Source organism: Amphiprion ocellaris, chromosome 17 (assembly GCF_022539595.1).
Source record: "Amphiprion ocellaris isolate individual 3 ecotype Okinawa chromosome 17, ASM2253959v1, whole genome shotgun sequence".
Taxonomy (NCBI): Eukaryota; Metazoa; Chordata; class Actinopteri; family Pomacentridae; genus Amphiprion; species Amphiprion ocellaris.
In genome coordinates, this window is record NC_072782.1 from 13,228,568 (window position 1) to 13,248,465 (window position 19,898).

Genomic DNA, 19,898 nt, shown 5'->3' on the forward strand with positions numbered 1-19,898 from the left:
ATTACTAAACAATTAGTACGCCATGTTTCATACTAACAAAATTCAATTGTGTGCAGTTTGTTTATATGGACCTAAATTTACCTTTTCTCTCCTCAGCTACAACTGGCAACTTCACCTCCTCCTTTGAGATGGAGATGTCTCAAACTGGGTTTAGTGCACACACTTCGAAAGTAAGTCCAAATCCAATTGTTTATGTTGTTTATGTTATGTTAATACACAAATACCATATTTGCAAGGCAAAAGTCACTGAGCCAGACTGAACCGGGTGACAAACGAGTGAATCATATCTTTAGATCACAGCACAGTTTACATGACTGCAGGCGTTTAGTCTAAAAAGAAACGTTTATTTAATCTGCTTGCGTGCAAATGTATGCACTGGCACGGAAGTTTGCTCAGCTACTGAACTCATCCAGACACTTTGCCACAGCTCTATCAGCATCTTCAGGCCTTCGGGTGATTCATCTCGGTCAGCAGAAGCTTCCAGACACAGATTCTCTCTGTCCTCTGAGTTCTCACCGCTGCAGACTGGTCTGATTGCATGAGAGACACACAGAGATAGAAAGTCAAACACGAGGCACATACAACACGACAGGCGGCGAGGAAGGTTGAATCAGATGCTTGTTGCTTTTGCCCCTTCACACGCTTCTTGAGTTCATTCAGTAGGTATTTCCTACGTCTGTTTCTTCCTGCTCCTGACTCATGTTTATCACCTCCTCTGTCATTGTGTACACCATCTCTGTGCGTGAGGTGGCTCATTCAACTTAACAAAACCAGACACCAACAAACTTGGTTGTGCCACTTGAAGGCCAAACACGTGACGCCACGTTTTGACGGTCATTAGCAGGAAAGAGCCACTTGATGCAGTTCAGTGTCAAATTATCCATGTTGTGTCCTGTGTGACCCATCCCCTTCCTATTAGATAATTCAGTTTCCTCTGGACAGAAAAAGATTGATAGATAATGATCTGACTTGTGTTATTCTTCTATGTTTTATTTCATTTTCCGACATGTACCTATATTTGTAGTTTATTTATACATTGTGATCAACTCTTCATTTTTTCAATTAATCTGGTAATAGTTTAATTATTTAAGGATCAGTGTCTTCAGAACTGCTGAAAAACCCAATTTTATCAAGTTACTAAGACTGAAAAAAAAAAGTAACATTTGAGAGCCTCAATTCACTGAATGTTTGTCCTCAATAGCTTAAATAAAACATTCATTATCTGAGTTGTTGATTAACTTTTGCCTGATCAGTTATGCAGCTAAAAGTATCAGCAGTAGATATAGTACAAATACTGCACTTATGCCCAACTTTTTTTTAAATTTTTGTGTACTACTTACTTCAATTACATTTCTGAGGGATATCTTTGACTTTAATAACTTTATATGTTAATGTTTACAAAACAAAGGTTTTACAAATGGAATATAATGTTTTCATAGATTAAAATAGCCTAGCGCATCTTAAAATTGGCTTTGCTTCAAGTGGTAGGTATCTCACATGTCAGCACTTACTTTAAAATAATACATACAGTTTAAATAAGAGTCTCAAAGATTTATAAGGCTGCATAAGTACTTTATGTTTTCTTGGTGGTAACTTTGTAATTTGAGAGTATTTTTTCAATTCTTTTACTTAATTAAAGCATCTGAGTTCTTCTTCCATCCGGATTTTTTGACTACAGTAAAATCACTCATGAACCAAAATGGTCCTGATGCTGCTAATCTCCCATCCTGCTGTTCCTGATATCAGTTCTGTCTGTCTCCCACAGGACGGTGTGTTACTGGGAGCAGTGGGAGCGTATGACTGGAACGGTACAGTAGTCATGCAGGCTGCTGGAGAAACTATTGTTCCAGGGAAAAAGCAGTTCTACGACCCAGAGATTGAGGCTGGGTACGAAGGGCTGGCCGGGTACCTCGGTGAGTCGACTGAAATTATTTAAAAGACCCGAAAAGCATCCATTTTCTAAATCTTTACATGTTACTCCCAGAAAGTTTTACAAATATTTCATACATTTTCATGGATGAAATATCTTAATACCTTGTGTTCAGTTTGCTTTGTTTTGTCAGCATACACTAAATCAACTTTGATGTTAATTGATTACATGTAATGTCACTTTGCTACACTGTCTTTGGCCCTGGTCTGTTTTTGAAGGTAAGTGTTATAGATTGGAATTAACACTTCTGAAAATGTTTTAAACACATTTGTTCAGACACAAAACCTCAAGAATGTGACAAATCTATTGTGGTCATAGTGCCAGGGTTTTTGAAATTATGAAATTTACTCTTCAATGTTGCCTTTTATAAATGATAATTGTGGTTTTGGTTGTTTTGCACTAGAGATTTTTGATTGTACTGGTTTTCTTTGTGACCTTGTAAATATTTAAAAGTTAGCAATGCTTAGTTTGCAAGAAATTAGCAACATTTTTGCAAGAAACTAATGAGAATTAGATGGTAATTTGTTCTCTGTGATCAAATTTAATTAAACTACTCCCACACACTCTTCAGTCTGAAGCTGAAAAGCAAAATTGCCATTTCTCTTCAGTTCTTCAGACTGCTGTTCTTTTAGTTATCAATATTTAATGTTGCAAAGAAATACTTAAGATGTAAAAAAAAAACCCACTCTACTTCTATTAATACAGATAGTACACAACTTTATTCACTTGCACAGACATGGCTTTGAGCCAAGACTTTAAGAGTTCTTAAATAGAGATAGAGAGAGTTAAACTTGATCTTTAAAGAGATTAAGTGAAATTTTACAGCTGCAGAATAAATATAGAGTATCTGCCTTGCGAAGGAGAAAGACATGTAATTTGTCTATCTTTGACAGCAGATGCTTCTCTCTGTCACATAAATAACATACACAGACTTCTCTCCATCCTGCTGCCTTTTATGGCTTGTAAAGCAACCGCAGCATCTTAATATCAAGTTATTTAATCAACATGTCATTAGATGGAGCACTGGTAGGTCCAGGCTCGCGTACTGTAAACTCAGCCGCTGGCACATGCTCGTACCTAATGGTCAGACGGCAGCATACTGAGGCGTTGTGTGCTTTTCTGAGAGGGTGTGTGTTCCTGCCAGTTTCCACTCGTGTTTTATAGTTTCCTCCACGCACTCAGATGTAAACAGCCGCCTGAAGAAGCCTTTAAAAATACCTCACAAAGGGAGCTAGAGTGTGTTTTTTTTCCTGGTGGCATTGTAAATTGCAGATAATTCTTCACATATTCCTGAGGAAGCCTGTCGTTGTTGTAAACACTGGATTTAACACAACATGCGCTTGTGTTTGTGTTCTCTGCAGGCTATGATGTTCAGTCAGCATCCACCCCAGATGGAGTGCTGTACATCACAGGTGCACCACGATACAACCACACAGGTCGAGTCGTTATCTACCGTCTGAGTGAAACCAACAACGTTGTCGTGTCACAGATACTGAAAGGAGATCAGGTGAGTCTTTGTCAGCTTGGCGTTTGGGCTAGACTTTGTTTCTCAGTGCATTTTTGCAAGTTCTGTTCATATTCTAAGCTAATTGGGTCTCCTCTGTTGTACTTGCTAATAAACCTAAAACAAGATTAAATAAGAATAGGTGCAATACCCAATAACTAATAGAAAACAATGGAAAATATAGCGTTATGTTTTCTTGTTATGTTGTTGTGCTGTCTGTATTTTATGGTTGCGTTTAGTCCACAGTCAGCTCCAACATTTGCATTAACCAGATTCTATTAAAAAAATAAATTATTCAAGGCTCCTCAGCACAACTGACTCATTAGTGACTCAGTAACCATCACATATAAAAAAATTCTATGAGTTTTAGGTTGAACTGCAGGCTGTGTTTACACATAGTTTAGAGGATACAAGTATGGAAACACATGAAAAAGTACTTTAGTTTAATATCCAAAGTGTGAGGAGCCACCTTTTTTTCAGTGCTCGTAATAATTGTGGGCACTTGGAAAAATGTTGATTCCATGTTTTCTCATTTTTATTCCGCCAAGGAATGCAGCGGAGTTATGTGATGATCTGCATACGTTTGTCCTTCTGTTAATCTGTGAATCTTTCTGTTTGTCTGTATGCAACATTACTCAAAAACGGACTCACGAATTTGGATGAAATTTTCAGGGAAGATCAAAAATGACACAAGGACCAAGAGATTAAATTTTGGCAGTGATGGTGATAGTCTGAATCCACGGATTTGTTAAAGATTTCTGTATTGCCAGATAGCGGCACGGCATCACTGTAACTATGACGACAAGTGAACGCTACGTCAGCTGTCTGCTGACGATCACATGATTGCGATCCTACTACTAATCGACCGGAACTTATCCATCAGAAATGATACAAGGAACAGTTGAAAAAATTGTGGGAGTGCTTCCGAGTCTCATCAATTCCCGCCGCCTGCTACATATTTAGATCATGCGATTTGGTATCCGTACATAACGTACACATGAATAACACACCTGTGCTCAGCACCACGTCATTTTTTAAGATTTCATCCAACGACTGAGCAGCCTTGGCGTAGTACTGTGCTCTCAGAGTGCTTGTATTGTCGCTCTTATTATTATTAATATTCAAAGAAATTCAATAATAAATATTTTCTTTTTTTGTGATTCGTGGCATTGTAACTGTGTCATATTGCACAAAGGCTATTTTCAATTCTCTTTCGATTTCTGCCCATGGTTGTGCTGTTTCGATATGAATCAATGAAAAATGATTCCACATCAGCATAAAACACCCAGAAACTGCTCTGTCATACAGAGGGTTAATAAAGAAGGCACAGTCTCTTTCTGGGAATTCAACTACAGCTCCCACGAGTCACACCATCAAAGCATCTGCAAAATACAGGCTTAAGGAGTCTCTAGATTGACTTTTCACAGAAGTTCAGTGGTCAAAGAATAAACACTGTCAAATGATTTCTGGTTCCTGTGTGCAGATTGGTTCTTACTTCGGCAGCGTCCTGCAGACTCTCGACGTTGATGGGGATTCCTACACGGACCTCCTGTTGGTCGGTGCTCCAATGTACATGGGCTCAGAGAGAAACGAGCAGGGACAAGTCTACGTCTACAAGCTCAACAAGGTACAGAACACTGACACGGACATTGTCTGATTTCTTTGGTCAGATTTCACAATGAGAAAGCTGTGATGCTAGAACCACTGATCATCCTCTCTGATGGTCTTATTTTGCTTCATTACCAGGCCGGCAAGTTCGAGCACCAGTTTACTTTGAAGCCAATCCATCAGTCATGTTGTACTGCTCACTCAGACAGCTGCACTAATAAAAATGAACCGTGTGGTGCCCGGTTTGGTACGGCCATTGCAGCAGTGTCAGACATGAACCTTGATGGGTTTAATGATGTGGCGATCGGAGCACCTTTTGAGAATGATCACAGAGGAGCCGTCTACATCTATCACGGAGACAAGACGACACTGAAAGAGAAATATGTGCAGGTGAGACCACTGAACTGCTAATACCAAACAATCTATCATCCACATCTGTTTCTGTCTCCACCTGTGTGCTGCAGGAGTGCCCTATTAGCTTTCCAAATTTAGATTTAAACAGAATCTTCCCCTATTTATGATCTCCGCATGTTTTCATTTTGTCAAGTCAGCACATCCCACACTGCCACAATTTCCCATTTATGGTAAATGCCAGGTTAAAAAACACCAAATATCTTCTTAAATGTGCTCTACTCTGTTGTCCTCAGCGTATCCCTGCAGGTGGTGATGGTGAAAAGGTGAAGTTCTTCGGTCAGTCCATTCACGGAGTCATGGATCTAAATGGAGATGGAATCACTGATATTACCATAGGAGGTCTGGGAGGAGCTTCTCTATTCTGGTGAGACATCTTTAGATGTCAGCATTCACTCCAAAAGCTACACATTCCACTTCAATCATTACCAGCAGCAGCGCTCGTGTCCTGGAGACATCATCTTACATGTCCGCTTTGCATTGTCTTACTGGGGTTTAGACAGCTGTGCATGTCCCACTGGGCCTGTAGGCTGGAGACCAACAACTTCCTAATGATCCCTCTGTTTAAACGCCCGGCTGCATACTTCAGACTTCAACCCACAAAGTTCTGAAACATCAGGCCACGCCATGATTTAACTTCCCAGGCAGACCTTTTCCCAACAGCTTCCACTGGCAGAAGCTCAACTAAGCTGTGTGAAAACTTCATCTCCCAAATGGCTTAGAGTTTAAATGGGATTTGGCAGCAAGCGACGGTTCTTCCTGGACTGTTGGCTATATTTTAGGAAGCTTAACAGTTGGACGGAGAGAGTTAGAGCCAAGTTTTGTGCTCAAGATGCATCCGTTCCTTGTTTCGTCCTTTGAAAATGTGTGTGCATGCAGACATACATGCTGCATTAAAGGTACTTATCATGCAGAAAAATGGGCTTTGAGTGACACAAGCATGTTACATAATTCTCTAGTGTGTACTTAGCATGTCACTGTTGTAGCTGGTTGAGGCAGACTTAGTTTTACTACCTTATGTACAATGTAGCAGTTAGGGTTCCCAACATAAGGTTTAGGCCCCCTCCAAAGGGTCACAAGACAAATCTAAATGGTCATGATGTAGCGATAATATGAAGTATCAGAAAATGGAAATAAGCACATCAACTGTAAATTTGTGCTTTTTTTTTGATAAATACACTGTGTTTAGGTGCTGTATCCCAGAGACATCATCTTACATGTCCACTTTTAAGTGCTGCTTTCTTTAAAAATTTAAAAATTTCTTTCATATTTCCAGGTCCAGAGATGTTGCAGAACTGCATGCCAACATGACTTTCAACCCGGCTAAAATCAACCTGCAGCAATCTCAGCACCAGTGTGAACACGGTGGACGCAAATCTGTGTGCGTGACGACCGAAGTGTGTTTCTTCTACAGCATCAAATCTGACCAGCAGGACTTAGACTCTTTTGCAGGTGAACTACACAGCACAACACAATGTTGTTAATGATCCTAACCCTTTCATAATTCATTTTTGTCTCACTTTTCCTCATTGCATATTTTTTCTGTGTTTTGTCCTGCAGAAATCAGCTATAGTCTGACTCTGGATGCTCTGCGTGCAAAAGCCAGAGCTTCATTTATTGCCATGGACGATAAAAGCGATCGTCGGATTACCAAGGCATTCCTCATCAGAGACAGAGAGAGAAGATGCGTGAATCAAACCTTCATGATGTCGGCAAGTACTTTGATCCTTATGATTATTTTTTTAGCCCTCTATCCAGTAAACGCAGTATTCAGATCAGCCCGATGCCTTAAATCTCTGTGGTGTTCATTCATAAAAGTTGTATTGTAGCGTTGTTGGAGATGTAAATGAGGTTAGAGGGCTGTTGTCCAGAGAGGAGACAGGAAAAAGCTGTGAGAAGGCCGATGCAGAGCAGCAAGACCTTGATTCTAACATGAACCAGACCCATCCTGATCAAAGCCGGCTCAGTTCAGCCCCGTGCTGCTCTGGATGATAAATTGTGTGTAGACAGATGGAGAGATGGGGAGAGAACAAGAGTGAGCGAAGATAAATAAGTGGGTGAATATATGTGACATTTCACATCAAGATTTCTCCATGTGACCCAACAAGATCATCTGATCTAACAAGGTCATCACACACTGTTCATCACAACCAAAACCTTTGAACGTTACCACTGCACCACCTACTGAAAACCAGGCCAGTGTCCAGCAGTTTTCTCTTAGCCAGACTTTCACTGCAGCCATGGATTTCTCTGATTAGCTGCCCCTAGGCGAGACAAAGAGGAACTAATCAGTGGAAACAGCTGTTGTTGCTGTGTGTGCTGAGCATGAATACCTGCTCTGTTCTTGTGTGCCAGTTTGTGCAGAAGCTTCCCACATATTTCAGGGCAGAGGTCTTCGGAGGTCAGAAAATTTGTCCCAATTGCAAAAAGCGTTACATCTATCTCCTCTCAGACCAACATGGACCAAACCCAGATCTGACAACAGCTGTGCGAACTAAAAGAAGACGCACTGGGAATATATACATGCCTAATCTGTGCTGATGCAGTGTCTCCAAACCTGTTAGGAAAACCTCAGAATGCTGGATTCAAATCTTCCACATTGCCTCGTCCACATCAGTATTAAAGGGTCTCCTATTCTGTGTCAGAGCACTAGTATTTATTACTGTGTTTACTGCACATAGACAGTAGGTCTGTAGTCAACTGAAGAACATCTTTGTAGGCAGAAATCGCGCCCAGCCTTTAACCAATCAGTTAGTTACAGAGCCAAAAAATCTGCATGTTATCTCTGGGTGTAGTAGACTGGACTAAGTGAACTCAAAATGCTAGTCTTATTGGCAGAAATGAATTGACCAGTGTGAACCTGCACATATCCTTATGATTTCTGATAATAAAACTATATCTAACTGGTGATCACAGCACAAGAAATATTTTTGAAATTTAGCACAGCCACAGGAGTTTTGGTTCTGATTTATCCCTTTTTCTCATCTCCCAACAATCAGAGGAGAAATCCAGTTTGGGATCTTGGTCTAAACTGATGTTCAGTCAAGATTATTTGGTAATGCGACAGGTTTACAGATTCACTCTGAAGTCACCGAAAGCTTCTCACAGACTTATTAAGGCCACCCTGATTAACATCAACCATGTTTGATATTTACAAGGCAAAATCAAGAAGGTTATGAATATAATTCCATCGCACAGACAAGTTTGCATGTCTCAGATTAGGGAGTAAAAATATCTGGTAAGTTTGTCCTTATGTTTCTGAAACAACCTGATTTCAAAATCTGCTTGGATTTAAAACTCCTGTAGTGGAGTCAAGCCTCAGCTTAGTGTCTTTAGATGATCTGCCATATTGGTTGTAGAGCTGCAATATGCAAACTACTGGTTGCAAAACTTACACAACTTTTTGACTATTTATTTAATCAAAATGTAGCCACACCGACGACTTCTTGGCTTACATAGTGTCAATTCATTTGCAGTCAAGTACACAGAAAATAAATGTTTAATGAGTTAGACGTCATTGTCTCCATTAGATTAGGGAAAGTTTAAATTTGAGAAAACGCAGAGGTGTTCTCAAGCAGTCTGTTCCTCCAGTTGCCAAAAATACCAGACTGATCCTGGAAGGCTGTTTATCTGGCGCTTTTCTCCTTATTAAAGCAATACCAGAGATTTTCCAGAGAGCATATCTACCAACCAGTTGTCCAGTTAATCTGGACACTACAGCCTAACATGTAAAAAAGAACTTTAATGAAATTCACTGGAGCTGGTTAAATGGTGAAAAGGATTCAGTTGCTAACATGGTGGCATGTTACATATAATATCATTACCTTCCTAAAATAATGGCCTGAGTCATTTTTGGACAAAAAATATAATTTTTTTGCCTAAATCATCTCCTCGTAACACTGGCCACCTCTTATAAAATCACCTACATCCTCAGTTGAAGAGGTCATGCGATGCTAACCCTTTAGTACAGGGTTATTCAAGAAGAATGAACCTATTTCATTACGCAGTATTTTAATAAGGAAAAGCAATAGAAAACTGCAGCCAAGTTACAGGTATTCTGCTTACAATCAATGTTTATTTCCTGTCTTACAAGTGTTTAATGTGGCCACCACCTGCAGCACGGTCAACATTAATGCAGTAAGAGAATTCCTCCAAGACACGTATCAGCATATCACGATCCACTGAGTTGATCGCTGTTGTTATTCAATGACATTTGATGACCTTAAACATCAAATAAAAGTTGATTGTGAGTAGAATACTTGTGACTTGGCTGGAGTTTTCTATTGCTTTTCCTTATTAAAATATTACATAATGAAATCGGTTCATGCTTTTTGAATAACCCTGTATAATGGCCTAGATCAAGGTTCAGTGTGGTGTGGTTCAGTTTTTTGTGTTTTCTGAAAAACCTGATAAAATGACTGACGTCATTATTTCACAAGGGTGTCAATATGACCAGTCTTTGTTATATTTGGAAATCTGGACTGATGACGTTGCGCTCTGGTTGATCATGTGCCCGACTAAAGATGCAGCGCTCTCCTGTTCTGCTCTTTGTCAGGGTCGTTTTCAGTTTAATCACCATTTGGAACAAACCCAACATAGTCCTATATTTCCGCCTCACTGTGACTTTCCAATACATGCCAAGCCTCAATGTGAAGCAGCTCTTTTAAAATGATATCGTCATGTTTCAATCACTTAAAGCCCTGCGCACTCACACATGCTTTTTCATTTACTCTGGTGGATTAAGCTTCTTTTTATACACATGGTGCAGCTCTAAGGATGGTAATAATAGTATTTTGTGTTTCCCAGTGACTGTGTCCTTTCCTCTAGCACCAGTAAATGCTCGATCTTTTTGGTTTTTAATCAGATACCTTTGATATATGACTTTTATGACATTGGTGACTCTGTGGCTTTTCCTGTGGTACCACAGTTCCACAAACTGATGATTAAGTTTTCATTAAATCAGTGGATGACTGAATGAATCATCCCAGCATCTGCTAAATAAACCAGCACAAAACTATACAGATGTTCATGGTTTCCAGTGGCTGATGATTCTCTGACTTTTGCGCTCAAACCATCAGTTTGGCATTTCTGGTTTAGAGTGAAATGTTGGATGGTTTGTCAGTGTATTTGGTCTCAGTAAGCCATTTATTGAGTGCATCATATTAATACCGGGCAGGGCTTCCATTTGCTCCTGAAACAACATCAGTTCTTGGTTGCATGGATGCCATGAAATGTTGGAACTGTCTTGTCAATGGTTTTACATACTCATGCCATCTTTTTGATGGCGTAGTGCTCCATCATATCTTAAATCTGTCACACGGTGAAAATTTAAGTGAAGCACAAGTTTAAGAAATTCTATCACATATCAAATCACAATATCTTTCAAAAACATTGTAATGAGGTATTTTCCACAAAATCTTCAGCTCTGTAGCCAACATTGACATGGTCATATCATTTCTTAAGGTTTTTCAGCAAGCCTCTGCCATATCCCCAAGGTGTTCAGTTGTATTGAGATCTGGTGACTTAGTAGGTCACCAAAATCCACTGGGCTCTTTGTCATGTACATGAAACCAGTTTGAGATGACTTTGGCTTTGCTTTTGGCATGTTGGAAGCCTTAGAAAATGGTAAATTGTGGTGGATGTTGTGATGGATGGACATTGTTAGTTCTGGCATTCAGACTTTGATTGATTGATTTTACGAGGTACATAGTGCAGCGAAAAAACATTCCCAACACCCGCCAGCAGCCTGGACTGTTTAACACTTGCTCATATGGTTCATATATTCACACAGTTAATGCCAAATTCTGACCCAACCATCTGCCGCCTCAGCACACATGGAGATCCATCAGTCTAATCTATGTTTTTCTAATCCTCAACTGTACAGTTTTCTTTTCACTGTGGTAGTGGGAGACTTCATCACTGTCAGAAACCCCTGATATCTCTCACTTGCAATGACTCAGAGATTGGTGTGAACATTTCTGAAGTATCAGTTGCTCCTAATTACAGTTTGAACCATGTCATATAAACAAAATAAGATACAGCAAAACTTCATGGCATCAGTCCTCTGCACACACCAACACAGTTTTAAATAGAGGTCTGATCACCCGAAGAAATGAACTGCAGGACCTTTAAGTCTGTCTTGCTCATATTCTCATCCTCTTTTTCTTCCTTCGTCTTCTATTTCCTCCCTACTCCTCATCCTCCTCCCCCTCAGGCCCGCCTGGACTTCCGAGACCCTCTCTTGGTGTCGTTGGAGTTTGGACTAGCTGATGAGGACCAAGGCCCCGTCCTGGATGAAAACCTTCCCAAATCCATCAACAAGACAGTAAGACCACTTTATATCACTTACAAGAGTCGCTTTCAGTAAATGAACTGCCAGACAACAGTAAGCAGAAGATTTAAAGGCACAGACAGGAAGGATTTGAACCTTGTCTCAAACATCCTCCATCTGTCTGTCTTTATAATCCAAGAGAAATGGGCTTTTCTCCTCTGGCTCCAAGCATGCTGCTGTTACAGAACATTAGCATCTGCAACAGCTGACTGCCATTCTTCAGGGCTTCCTCCAGTCTGCATCAGTGTTTCAACACCAACAGCCAGGACGTTCTTCCCACACTCCCACATGCATATTTGTTCTAACAAGAGGGTTTTCTAGATAATTGTTGCAATGAGTGATGTTTCCAAAGTCCGCTTTTACGCATCACAAAGGCTGCGATTAAAGCCTGGGAGTGTGTGAAATAAACATGAGTAGCAGCTCCGCCTTTGACTCACTTGTAAACACAGGATCATAGCTGTGTTTAAAAGCATCCTGACTCCGCTCGGTGTCAGATACTGTCGTACCAGCAACGCAGGCTGCACTTCCACAGGCGAGGAAGCATTATTAGGACCTCTCCTGTTATTGTTATTCAGAGGAAGAGAAGGGACACACACACAGAAAGAGGAAGTCATCAAACGGAAGCTGCCGTTTTTCTTCTGACATTGTGCTGCACATGATATTCTAGTCTCTCGTCCTTTCTTGGGAGAGTAGACGCTGTTGATCCTGACAGTCCAGTGGGAGACTTTTGAGAATGGGAACAAATGCAACTGTGACCCTCAAATACTCAGAGGGAAAAGGCAAAGGAAATTAAGGTCATTTGAATGAACCCTTTTCAGTCAGCAGTATTAAACAAATACACAGAAGCAGCAGCAGCTCATTTTCATTCTCATTTCTCTGCTCATGTTTGCAGCCAAATATCACAATTTCATTTGAAATATTGGTCCGGGACTTGTTTTAGGACTAAAACAAATACTGAGCTTTGAAAACTATGTGTGTCTCATATGACTGACTTTCCCTTAGATTTCCATTAAACAACATTTAACATTTAACTGAAAAACTACAATCTATCAATACACAAATATTGGTTGTTGTTTTTTTAATCTTTCAGTATTTTTATCATTATTTCCTATTAAAGAGACAATATGCAGGATTTAGTGACCTCTAGTGGGTACCCAGCATCCCACCCTCCTCCTCCAAGGATGTTGGAGAATCTACAGTGTCATACTTCAATGCAAAATGCCTGTGTAGAACCAGAATTTGGTTTGTTTCTCCTAAGTAAAGAAAAGAAATGTGGAAAAGTAACACATTCTAAGCTCCTAAAAACACCACAATTATAGTTATTTGTAATTATACAATAATGAATGTGTAATTCTGAGTATTGTCATATTTCTATCAGTAGATCTCACTCATTTCTGCATGCTTTATCTGAAAGTAATTTATATTTATGGGAATACATACAACTTCATAAGCCTTAAATAAAACAGTGAACTATAAATTTACTGACCCTCACTGAAAAAAGTGAAAAACCTCACAAACTACATCCTCCAAAATGATCCTACAGTTTAATCATCACCCCTCTGAAACAATTGCTACATAAACTGATTATATGGTTTATGAAGGTTTGAATATTTGCTAGACTGCTGCTTAACACTACATTAGTTTTAGCTTGGTGTGCCGAATAAACTGTCAGTAGAGAATATATGCTCATGTATGAACATGCATATACACTTACTGAACTGTGGTTACATCTGACTGGATGTTCACTGAAAACACCAGCCCAAATACAGACCAAGTGAAAATTGCACTGCTGTGTTTTTAATGGAATTAACCCCAAAGACATCAATACCACAGCAATGTATAATAGCAGCAGCAGCAGCAGCCCCTTACTTTCTTGTGCACATCAAAACGGTAGTTTCTTACCTTTTCTATTATCTTTAGGGTCACATTTGCACATATTTGTTCTGGCATCTATAGTATTAAGAAGCCAACAATAATCTTAGGAGAGAAGCCATGAATGGCCTAGAAGTAATCAATAAACTCTTAAAATCTACCCAAAATGGGTTGGGAGCCAGCCTTAAAGAGGTTTAAACAGAAATGATGTGTTAATGTCCCCTGTTTCTGGATAAAAGCCTGGCAGCTGAGTTGTGTACAGTCTGTACTTGATCAATAGATTTTTGGTTCAGGCAGGTAAAAAAGCTGCCGTTGTAATCCTGACATGATGGGATGAGAGCATGCAAAATAGCCTATATGTGTTTGAAGCTGTCTTCTAGTGTTAACCTCAGTTGGTGTCAAACATTAATGAAACAACAATAAGCAAAATACAGTTTGGAGTGGAGGAAAGCTTTAAGGTTTTATTTATTTTCTCTTTTTTGTGCCCTGTAGATTCCTTTAGTGGACTGTGGAGGTGATGAAAAATGCATTGCGGATCTCTCCCTCAAAGCAGAGCCTAATGTGAAAAGGTGAGTGGAATTGGCATTAAAGGATATAGTCACCTTTTGACAATGTCTATCATTAAAAATGTCTAAAAAGTACTGTCAGTATGTGCAGTGAGAGCAGCACTGGTAGCTATAATTTCTCTTCCTGTTTACCAAGACTACAAAGAGATCATTCCAGTTTCTGCAGTGGATGAACGCTAACACAAAGAAGGAATTCCTTGCTAACTCAGGAAAACATCCACAGTTGTAATGCTGTCTGCTGTAGCCATAGTATTGGCAATGTGATTTGCACAAAATGATGACTGAATGTTGTTTCCTGTCACATTTCTGGGATTTCTTCACAGCCTGTATGGGCAGGAGGAACTGTAACTATTACCGCTAACTGTTTTATGTATATATGTCTCTTTTTTTCCCCATAGAGGTTGTTTATTGTGTACTATATAGCTGTAATGTTAGATTTCTAAGCTGCAAACCCTTCCAGAGCATGACTGCACCCTTGTGGGGAGATGTGAGCATCACAACCTAACAGGTTTTATTTACTTCTCCAGCATGGTGATCAAAGTAAACGACAAAGCCAAGATTGATGTGAACATCAACGTCAGAAACAGCAAAGACAACGCATACAACACCAAAGTTATCCTCAGTTTCTCACCAAACATCAACTATGTTAAAGTCGAGGTGAGATTCCTGCTTCTCCTCTTTCTGCCTCACATTAGTGTACACAGTATGAATTGAGCCAATACGTGTCATTATGTTTTGTTTTTCATTATCAGCCAGAGAAAGACTGCACTCTGAACCACACCAAGGTGGAGTGTGCTGTCGGATACCCCTTCCTGGGAAGCAATGCGGAGGTTAGTTTCAGCTGTGCTGTGCAGGATCTATGTCACATATTACCTGTGCATTATATCTAAATATATAATAGCTGTCTTTACTGATGATAATTAAAGCTATGCTGTGTTCTGAAATCCTCAGGAAAACTTCAAAGTGAAATTTGAGGTCAATCCTAATCATGTTCAGGAGGAAATTCAGATCAATGTGACAGCTACAAGGTGAGAGAATCAGTGTTTACATCTTAAACTGATAATTCTTATGTTTTGTGATTAATTAACTTCTTCCACTTGAAAGACCTTAAACCAGGAACAGGCTGTATTTGTTATAAAAACACAACCAGCTCAATTTCTCCCAGGTTGTCAAATGCTGCACATTCACTAAAGAGGCCACCTAGGACTACTCTGACTAAAATCACTGTAATATTTATTGTGGTTCATGCAGTTGAGCAGGTTCAATAACATCAGTGTCAGTGACTCATTGTTATAAGGCTGTTATTTACTCTCCGAGTTACAGTTTTGATCAGGCCAGAGAATAAGTCTGTCATATCTCACTCTGGCCTGGTGATGAGGGCAGAGAGACTTATTTTATTTTAAATTTCTTCAAAGTGCTCTGATCTACAGAGCCCAAGGTTGTTCAATCACAGTTTTTGAGCTTTTTCTGACTGAATTTGGGGATGTTTTTCATGTGGAAATTTCCAAAAATAACCTACAACTCAAGGGGATGAATGCAAAACAAAGAGTGAATTTCTTCTCTTGTATATATAACATAATATGCATCTCAATTAAACAAACATGTTTTTAATTTGCCACAGTGACAGTGAGGAGCTGCCTTCTACTCAGGGTGACAACAGCGTGCAGATCTCCATCCCTGTGAAGTATGAAGCTGGACTCACATTCAAAGTGTGAGTAGCTGTAAAAATACCAGCCAACCAGCATCGTTTTAATAATAAATGCAGTGCTGGTGTCTGTAGTCCTTTCATAGTGGACATTTTAACTAGTCATGGTGTAACAACATACTTTCTTGATGCTCATGTCTAATTAGGTATTTCAGGTCACACTTGTTTTTAACAAGTCAAAATATCCACCACAGGAAATGTCTATTCTTACAGTAACAATAATAATATATCAGATTTCTTGTGTTTTCCTTTACTTGGAGTAAAGACATCTTGGTACCACAGTTCAATAACGCAATGTTGCATATCCTGTCTTAAAATGGTTAGCTAAGACGTGTGCTATTTTAAGAGGAAACATAAAACCTGCTTAACAGAATGTTACATCAACGCTGTTAGCATATTAGATGTTTCCGAGTTTACTGTCTTAGTTTGACCTGATGATAGAGCCAAGTGAAAAGTCAGACACTCACAGATGTTATCAGGTTCATCTTCTGGCAAGGCTGCAGTAAATATATTTGTTGATTAATGTGTTGATTATTTTGTTGACTAATCAAAAATGGTAAAAAGCCGTCCATCAGTGTTAACAGTCCAAGATGGCGTCTTAAAATGAAATTGTCAAAAATCCAAAAATATCAAATTTATAGTCATAGAGGACAACAGGAACTAGAGAATATTCATTTTAAGGAAGCTGAAATCAGAGAATTGTAACTTTTTTGTAACCTTTAACCTTCAGGAAGAGGGTTTGCAGTCCAGTAACTTTTTATGAGTAACTATTTATGCTCCCACTCTTACAGTAGCTTGATGGCTTATTGTAGTGTGATGCAGTCTATGAATGAGACCCACAATTTACTTGTTCAGATTCAGAGAGATCAACATTATATTATGCAAAACAGGTAATTTAAAGCACTGTATCTATGGATAATTATTACCCAACTGTGCAGTTTTTCCTACTAAGTGCTTTGCTTTGCTGTAACTTTACTGTTTGTGTTCACTCTCACTGTTCTCATCAGTGTTGTTTCCAGATGTAGTAAGCAGCTGTTTTCAGAGATGAAACAGCTCTATAAACCAAATGTATGCCTCCATCCAAGCACCAGAAGGCAGGCAGATAAAACAGTAGTGAATAGCTGATTAACATAGTGGAGCATTTAGCTGCCAAATAACCAAGCATTCTTCTTAGGCAGTAAAACGGAGCTAAAGAGGTGGGTGAATATTGCAGTTACATCCATTAAGTGGCCAGAAACACCATTGCACATGCTACTGCTGCTGCTCTGTGTTAGTTGTTTCCCAGCACTGCATAAACTTTATAGGGTGATAACACATTAATGTTTGGTTTACATGTTCTTGTACTGCTCCAAAGCAGCCCAACAATGCAGTATTGCAGATAGAATTAGTAAATACATATTATTACTTACTGGTAATTGGGCTGAAGTTCCTACTTCAATAACTATTAAAACATTGATAAATGATATACTGACACTATATTGAAGTCGTTAGCAACCACAGATATACCAAGAGTGCCTTATTATTCCGCCAAGGAACGCGACAAAGTTATGTGACTATCGGCGTACGTTTGTCTGTCCGTCTGTTATTCTGTCTGTGCGCAACACTACTCAAAAACAGACTAACGGATCTGGATGAAATTTTCAAGGAGGGTCAGAAATGACACAAAGACCAACTGATTAGATTTTGGCAATGATGCAGCTTATAGTCTGGATCCACGGATTTGTTAAAGATTTCTGTATCATTGCAAGATAGCAGTACGGCATCACTGTAACTATGATTACATGTGAACACTGCATCAGCTGCTTGCTGACGATCACATGATTGCGATACTGCTACAAATCGACTACTGCGGACTTCTGTCGGAAATTATACGACTGAGCAGCCTTGGCGGAGTACTGTGCTCTCTGAGTGCTTTTCTTGTTGTACAGTAGGACCAAGAGTTTTAGATAGATAGATAGATAGATTAAGCCTTTATTGATCCCACAGCGGGGAAGTTTTTGATGTTACAGCAGCGAATACAAGAAATAGTGCAAGAAAAAGAAAAAGAGCAGACATTATAATCTAAGACTTTGGAATTTAAAAACTTTATAATCTAATTTTGATTCTTTTTGAGCCTCTGTCTTTACCTGAAGCTCTTACTGAGAAGTGAAAAATATAACATGTCTTTTTAAAAATGTGCATCTTCCAGGGTGCATGCCGATGAACATATTGTAGTAAAAGACGGCGAACAATATGCAGCGGAAATCAATGACACCAGGATGATTGGAGAAGAGGTCAACATCAGCTATACGGTAACGTCTGCACATTATGATCATACCTGACGATTTATTCATTTAAACGTAGAGTATACAGCTGCATGCAGATGGGATTCTTCAGTATTCCCTGGATATCAGTACAATAGAGGCCACTCCTGACTCTTCTCTCCCTCACATGTCCTCAGGTGGAAAAGTCAGGTGGCAGTGTGTCTCTACCTCTTGACCTCACAGTGGCGTATCCTCGTCTGTCTCCACTAAAGAACAGGTTACTGTACCTGACACATGTCGCCAAAAGCCCACAGGTATGTATATACACACATGGACGTACAATAGTGTCTAAACAAACAGACCCACTCTGATGTTTACTTCTCACTGCTCTGCAGGTGAAATGTAACGCAGAACATTGGATCAACCCTGATAAAATTAACCCGAACGCTATAAAGCTCGAACCAAAGAAAGAAACGCTCAGTGCCTTCCTATTGGTGAGTGATCACATTTGTTTTCTAAAGACTGCTGAGCTGCTCCTGTCTTACAGTGTGTGTGATTTGTTCTACAGCGCTGCGAAAACATAGATTGTGTGTCATTTAGCTGCTCCATCCCCGAAGCTAAAATCAGCCAAGTCAACGTCACGTTTAGAGTGTGGAAACCTACGTTCATCAAGGTACGTTCAAGACGGCATGTGACTGGTGATTTTGGATTTCTCTGGCCACTGCTTTGTCATGGATGCTGATAAATTACACACCAAGACAATAGTAAAGTAGACTGGCAGCTGTCTGACTCATGGAAAGGTAAGAAAGCAAACATTTAAAGGAGGTTTGTCTTACAGGGCGAGTTTTCCAGTTTGCACATGACAGTGAACGCCACTTTGATGCTCAGAAACACAAAGCTGTTTGAACTGGGCAGCAACGGCAAGACCAGAAGTGTAAGTCGTAAAGTTTTACTATTATATGCTTGTATTGTCTTGCTTTTTGGCAAATGCTTTTGTGTGTTTACATGTATGCGCAGATTTACAGTATGTTTGTGTGTGTGTGTTAACCAGGTCAAGATCCAGGTTTCGAAAGAGACCATAGGAGGAATCCCTTTCTGGATCATCATCCTCAGCATCCTTATAGGACTGCTGATCTTAGCACTTGTCATCTTCATTCTTTGGAGGGTGAGATTTCCTGAATCATACTGAAAGCGGAGTATTTCAAATCTTCTAATACGCCCCGACCAGCTGTGGCATTTTGTCCCTGCAGTGCAAACACAGTTCAAGATTTTGGAAAATCAGTTGAAAAGCAATTTGCTTTTTTCATGACTGCTTCCTTGATGTTAAATATATATCCAGAACCAGAGAAAGGTGAGCTTAGCATAGAGACTAGAAACAGGGTGGAACATTTATTCTGTTTAATATATATCCGTAACAAACACAGTACATCTTCACAGCATAAAAGTATCTCAGCTGGTACATGGTGATGTGTAGACACCTCTGGCCACATAGTATGTGCATAACAACAGTAATATAGTATTTCTGAATATGTTTTATAGTTGTTTTAATATGAAGTTGAGACCCAAATAAACACAAGTATAAAATCCCATATAAAACCATAAAATGTGACTTTTACACTGGTTTTGTATGGATTGGACATGTAAGATATAATGTTTTTTAGATTTTAGAAGTGCTGCTTAATAGATTATGGTAATGATTTGGACAGATCCAGTCCAGCTTCTTGTTTT

At 39.5% G+C, this 19,898-nt stretch overlaps 1 protein-coding gene across 1 annotated transcript in view; it reads left to right on the forward strand.

The window, feature by feature from the left end:
• itga1 (integrin, alpha 1) overlaps nt 1-19,898 on the forward strand; it is a 66,657-nt gene that overhangs the window by 44,604 nt on the left and 2,155 nt on the right. Inside the window, exons 10-29 of the mRNA XM_023264690.3 lie at nt 97-170; nt 1,766-1,913; nt 3,292-3,437; nt 4,918-5,061; nt 5,181-5,432; nt 5,690-5,820; nt 6,730-6,905; nt 7,014-7,165; nt 11,668-11,778; nt 14,149-14,225; nt 14,750-14,879; nt 14,975-15,052; nt 15,174-15,250; nt 15,844-15,933; nt 18,116-18,218; nt 18,368-18,484; nt 18,566-18,664; nt 18,739-18,843; nt 19,009-19,104; nt 19,222-19,335. Coding sequence (XP_023120458.2) covers nt 97-170; nt 1,766-1,913; nt 3,292-3,437; nt 4,918-5,061; nt 5,181-5,432; nt 5,690-5,820; nt 6,730-6,905; nt 7,014-7,165; nt 11,668-11,778; nt 14,149-14,225; nt 14,750-14,879; nt 14,975-15,052; nt 15,174-15,250; nt 15,844-15,933; nt 18,116-18,218; nt 18,368-18,484; nt 18,566-18,664; nt 18,739-18,843; nt 19,009-19,104; nt 19,222-19,335 — 2,420 coding nt within the window. The remainder of the gene's footprint in view (nt 1-96; nt 171-1,765; nt 1,914-3,291; nt 3,438-4,917; nt 5,062-5,180; nt 5,433-5,689; nt 5,821-6,729; nt 6,906-7,013; nt 7,166-11,667; nt 11,779-14,148; nt 14,226-14,749; nt 14,880-14,974; nt 15,053-15,173; nt 15,251-15,843; nt 15,934-18,115; nt 18,219-18,367; nt 18,485-18,565; nt 18,665-18,738; nt 18,844-19,008; nt 19,105-19,221; nt 19,336-19,898) is intronic.